This window comes from Octopus bimaculoides, chromosome 8 (genome assembly GCF_001194135.2).
Source record: "Octopus bimaculoides isolate UCB-OBI-ISO-001 chromosome 8, ASM119413v2, whole genome shotgun sequence".
In the NCBI taxonomy this organism is placed as follows: Eukaryota; Metazoa; Mollusca; class Cephalopoda; order Octopoda; family Octopodidae; genus Octopus; species Octopus bimaculoides.
In genome coordinates, this window is record NC_068988.1 from 27,943,551 (window position 1) to 27,949,027 (window position 5,477).

The 5,477-nt window shown below is 38.1% G+C and overlaps 1 protein-coding gene across 13 annotated transcripts in view; it reads left to right on the top strand.

The window, feature by feature from the left end:
• Positions 1-5,477, top strand: part of LOC106875482 (trafficking kinesin-binding protein 1) — a 209,950-nt gene that overhangs the window by 131,705 nt on the left and 72,768 nt on the right. For all 13 annotated transcript variants that reach the window (XM_052970003.1, XM_014923642.1, XM_014923644.2 and 10 more), the window contains one exon: positions 3,682-3,758. In XM_052970003.1, the coding sequence (XP_052825963.1) occupies positions 3,682-3,758 (77 nt within the window). The remainder of the gene's footprint in view (positions 1-3,681; positions 3,759-5,477) is intronic.

Consider the following 5,477-nt stretch of genomic DNA (forward strand, 5'->3'; position numbering starts at 1 on the left):
GTGTATGATTCATATACACGTGTGCATGTGTATAGAGGGGGGGGGGTATCTGGTGTAGTGTTGGTGAATTTCAGGAAGCCTGGAGGTTTTAAAGGATGCAATGACTCAGCAACTGACAACTGATGCAGGTAGTCTGTTCCATGCTTTATCAACTCTGAGTGTGAAAAAATGTTTCTGAAAGTCATGGGAGCCATGTTGTTTTCTGACTTTGTAGGCATGCCCACATGTGTTAGACTCATGGAGCTCAAAAAGATGCTCGAGGTGGTTGTTAACACGATGGTTAATAATTTTGTGGGTGTTTACCAAGTCAGTTGCCAGACGTCAGAGCTTCAATGTATCTATGCCCAGGGAAGTAATTTTCTGTATTTTTGATTGAATAGTACACATCATTGAAATATTTAAGATTTTAAGAACAACTATGAAATGGATGGCATGTATGGAGTAAAAATATCTGCACAGACTCAACCAGATAATGATGAAATGAAATAAATATAACCAGGAGGAGAGAGAGAGGGAAGTTGTAGTAACAACTGAAGTAGCAGAGGAGAGACATGATGGGTTAGGAATAAGAGATTGCCAATGAAAGAATTTCAATGGAATTAGCCTAGACATCTCTATACATATGTTTGTGTGTATGTGTGCATAGGTGTGTATGTATGTGTCAAGTTAAATAACCTCGCTTTAGTAACTACACTGTGGAAGAAGCATTGGAAAACTCACCAAACTTAAATTCATGACACCTCATCATCATCATTATCCTACTTGCAAGTGTCAAACAGAATTATGGTAACGCTCATATACAAGGACACACAAACACACAAGTTTCTTTCAATTTCTTTCTACCAAATCTACTCACAAAACTAGTTGGGACACGACTACAGTAGAAAACACTTGCTCAAGGCATCAGTCAGTGGGATTGAACCAAAAACCATGTGGTTGGGAACTTCTCAACCACACAGCTATGCTTGTGCCTCATGAAATAAATTTAAAGTGAATTTATATATATTTTTTTACTTGTTTCAGTCAGTTGACTGTGGCCATTCTGGAGTACTGCCTTTTAGCCGAACAAATCAACCTCTGGGCTTATTCTTTGTAAGCCTGGAACCATGTGGTTGGGAAGCAAGCTTCTTACCACACAGTCACGTCTGTGCCATATATATATATATGTGTGTGTGTGTGTGTTCTAAACAACCCAAAAACCGAAAATTGGTAAAATCATTGTTAATATTTGTGACATTGGACATTGAACTCACTGAAGAGCATTATCTTTGATAGTGAAAGAATGTGGCTCCTAAATGCAATGTAAGATGAATGAAGTGATTGCTATTGGTTGATTGCTGTAATCTTTAGAGCAGTATTTCCTCTTTCTAATAACTCTTAACTAAAGGCACCAAGCTACACTGTTTACATTTTACATATCAGGGACAAATTGAATGAAAAGGTAAAAAAAAAAACTCATGTTTCTCAAAATAATAATTCAAGATTAGTATTATGATTAGTCTTGTTGAAAACAAACCCATAATCTGTATCACAAGTGAACTGGGTGAGACTCACTGGCATTTTACAGTGGTCTAATCTGATAGCATTTATGTAGTTGCTTACAAGTTAGTAACTATTTACCTATTTACATGATGCAGGCATGGCAATGTGGAGGCATGGGTATAACTGTGTAGATAAGCTTCTCAATCATGTGGTTTTGAGTTCAGTCCTACTTCATGGCATCTTGAGCAAGTATTTTCTACCATCATACAAGGGATGTTGCTTGTTTCCACTCTTCCATGAAAACCATGTCTGGCTATGAGAAAATATTACTTTGCTTGGAACCAAGTGAGGGCTAGTCACAGGAAGGGTATCTGACCATAGAAAATCCACCTCATCAAATTCTGACTTATCCATGCAAACACAGAAAAGTGGACATTAAACGATGATGGTGATGCTGTTATAAACTCAGCAGATTACATGACAGGATGGAGTTGCTCAAATATGGAGGACATATATGAGATGTTATCAGAAAGTTTCTGACTGCACGTGTTGTGATTATGCTGTTCAGTATATCTGCCTATACAGCTGAACATCCTTAGTTACCAGCCTGCTGAGCCAGTCTACAAATAAGCTTCATGCTTTCTAGTTATCTTCAATTATGTGAGTTATTGTAATTGTGTGTTAGAACAGGTCTATGATATTAACAATGGCTACAAAATTTGATCAATTTATTAATGTGTGCACGTGTGTGTGATATCACATGATGGTTGTAAACAGGTTTAACCACCATACAAGTAATGTTGATCATTTCTAGTCATCTGGGAAAGATGCTTGACCATGGGGGAAATATTACCTTGCTATGAAACGGTTTAGGGTTAGCAACAGGAGGGACATCCAGCTGAAGAAAATCTGCCTCAACAAATTCTGTCTAATGTAAGCAAACATAGGTTGTTAAACCAATGATGATGATGTACCTGTATTAAATTTTGTATAAAGCAGCAAATATGCTACCAAGACCTTTTGAAATGTTTCATCAAGTTTTTGGTGAACATGCTTTAGGTCAGGCACATGTTTTTGAGTGGTACAAGGTTCTCAAAGTTGAAGTGTTGGTTGAAGATGATGAGCATTCAAAGTGACCAGTCATGCAAAACATTAGAAAATGTAGGAAAATTTCATGAGGCCCAGCACCAAACAATCTATCGCTTCCTTCATGACTGAAATCAATTATAAAGTCTACCAGGAGATTCTTACAGAAAATCTGAACATGTATTGTGTTCATTGCTCTTTGATTTTGCTTGACCATTTCCTGCTGTGGTTTTGTGTTTTTTTCCCTAAAAAGAAATTAAATCTTATGTGGTGACCTCACCAGTGCTGGTGTTACAAAGAAAATGCCCAGTACCCTCTGTAAAGTGGGTATCATGAGGAAAGGTATCCAGCCATAGAAATCACAACAAAGCAGACATTGGGACACAATGCAGTCCTCTGACTCATCAGATCCTTCTACTATAAGCACAAGGCCTGAAATTTTATGGAGAGGTGGGGGGCAGTCGATTAGATCAACCCCAGTAGGCAACTGGTACTTAATTTATTGACTCCGAAAGCATGAAAGGCAAAGTCGACCTCGGCAAAATTTGAACTCAGAATGTAGCGACTGGCAAAATACCACAAAGCACTTCATCTAGCGTGCTCTGCTAGCTCTCCTGACTCATCAGATCCTGTTGAATCATCCAACCCATACCAGCATGGAAGATGTACAGTAAATGATGATGATGGTGATGTGGCACCACTTTAAGATAGTAAGTAAAATTGAAAGATTCACAGGCAGCATTGAACAACCTTCAGGAAGAAGATTTCTGCCATGTTTCTGAGACACATGATGGTGCTGTGATTGATGTTACATTCTCAAGGGAACTATTTCAAAGGAGATGGGACTTGAATATAAATTATACATCAAATACATTATTTGCTGGAGTACAGCTGTACTTTTACAGGGCTGATTTGGGAACTTCCTGATACACCCTCATAATTTTGCAATCCAAATTTTTCTGTAATCTAAATTAAATTTTTATCTTTTCAGCTCCTTTTTATCATTTTTACCTATTTTGTTATTTTGGTCACAGTGTCATGGGACACAAAACAGCTTTCCACATCCCAATGTTATTTCATTATAATATTAATTGCTTTCTTTTCTGTTTTCAGTCTTATGCGCGCAGCGTGTAACCCAGATGACTAGAACATACAATGATATTGAGGCTGTGACTCGTCTGCTCGAAGAGGTAAGCAATGGAATTAGTTTTCATAAGTGTTTCGTATCTGATTGTTTTCTGAAATAGGTACGTTAAACCTCAGTAAGTGTTGCATTTGCCTCAAGTTGTCAGAATTTTGGAAAAAAAAATCTTTTTGTTTCTTCATTATTATTAGCGCTTTCTTTTGTTTATGGAACTTGTTAAATAAAATTTGGTGAATGTACAAACAGCTTGTTCATTTATATAAAACAGATGTTTTGGTGGGGGGTTTTGTTTAGAAGAGAATTTTTTTTTTTATGAGGTTCCATGACATTGGAGATAGATAGATAGATAGATAGATAGGAATATAGGTAGGTAGATTAGCTGATAGATAGATAGATAGATAGACAAACGGACAGGTAGAGAGAGGGATAAGTAGAGAGAGGGATAGAGAGAAGGGGGATCCCCCTTCCTATCCACCATTCATTTATTTATTTAGTCATTTACCGTTGTATTGGAATGGGTTTAAGGATGGTGACCTCTTCAAAATAAAAATACAGGTGTGGTAATCACTGAAAGTCTTTTTGTTTTCTTTCTCTCTTCCCCTCTTTTTTCTTCTTTTAATGTGTGTGTTACATAAGAAGCACCTTGAGTGGTTGGCAGTAGGAAGGGCATCCAGCTGTTGAAATCTTGCAAAAACAAATAATTGGAGCTGGGTGAAGCTCTCTGGCTCACCAGCTCCTATCAAACCGTCCAACCCATGTCAGCTTGGAAAATAGACATTTGATGATGATGTTATATTTATCATCAGTAAATCATAAATCTAAAAACGAAGCATCTATTTACCATTGTTCTGAGTGGAGTAGCTAAGGTCAAGACATTCCATTCATGGAAACCACTTAGTCTCTCAGAAATATGGAACATTTTGACCTCAGCTACTCCATTTAGAACATCCCTACACCATCTAACCATCTGTACACTTGAATGCCGCTGGAAATGTGTGTGTACACATAAACATGCACCCCACCATGAATGGACAAAGTTTGTATATGGCATGGCTGTGTGATCAAGAAGCTCACTTAGCAACCATGTGGTTTGGGGCTCAGTCCCACTGCATGACACCTTAGGCAAGTGACTGTTATAGCCCCAGGCTGACCAATGACTTGTGAATAAACTTGGTAGATGAAAACTGCAAGGAAGCCTATAGTGTGTTTTTGTTTGTCCACCGCTGCCACCCTTGAGAGCTGGTATTTGTTTACATTCCTATTACTTAGTGGATCAGCAAAAAAGACTAATAAAATAAATACCAGATTTTAAAAAAAGTACTGGGCGCGATTTATGTGACTAAACCCTTCAATGTGATACCCCGACATAACCACAGTCCAAAGACTGAACATTTCATTGCAAGTTTTATTCACTTGTTTCTTACTTATGCCCCATTCTGAAATAACCCACACCCTACCGCAACATTGCCACACCCTACCAAAATATTGCCACGCCCTACCAAAATATTGCCACGCCCTACCAAAATATTGCCATGCCCTATCAAAATATTTCCACACCCTATCAAATTAGTGGCATACCCTACTAGTGAGGCATGCACTCCACTTTGAGTAATACTGTTCTAAAGGAAAAATATTGCATAGACCTTGCTAACATTGAGCAGTGTCCTTTCTCTGTCACTCTCTCTCTCTTTCTCTCTCTCTCTCTCTTTCTCTATCTCTCTCTCTTTCTCTCTCTCTCTCTCTCTCTCTCTCTCTCTCTCTCTCT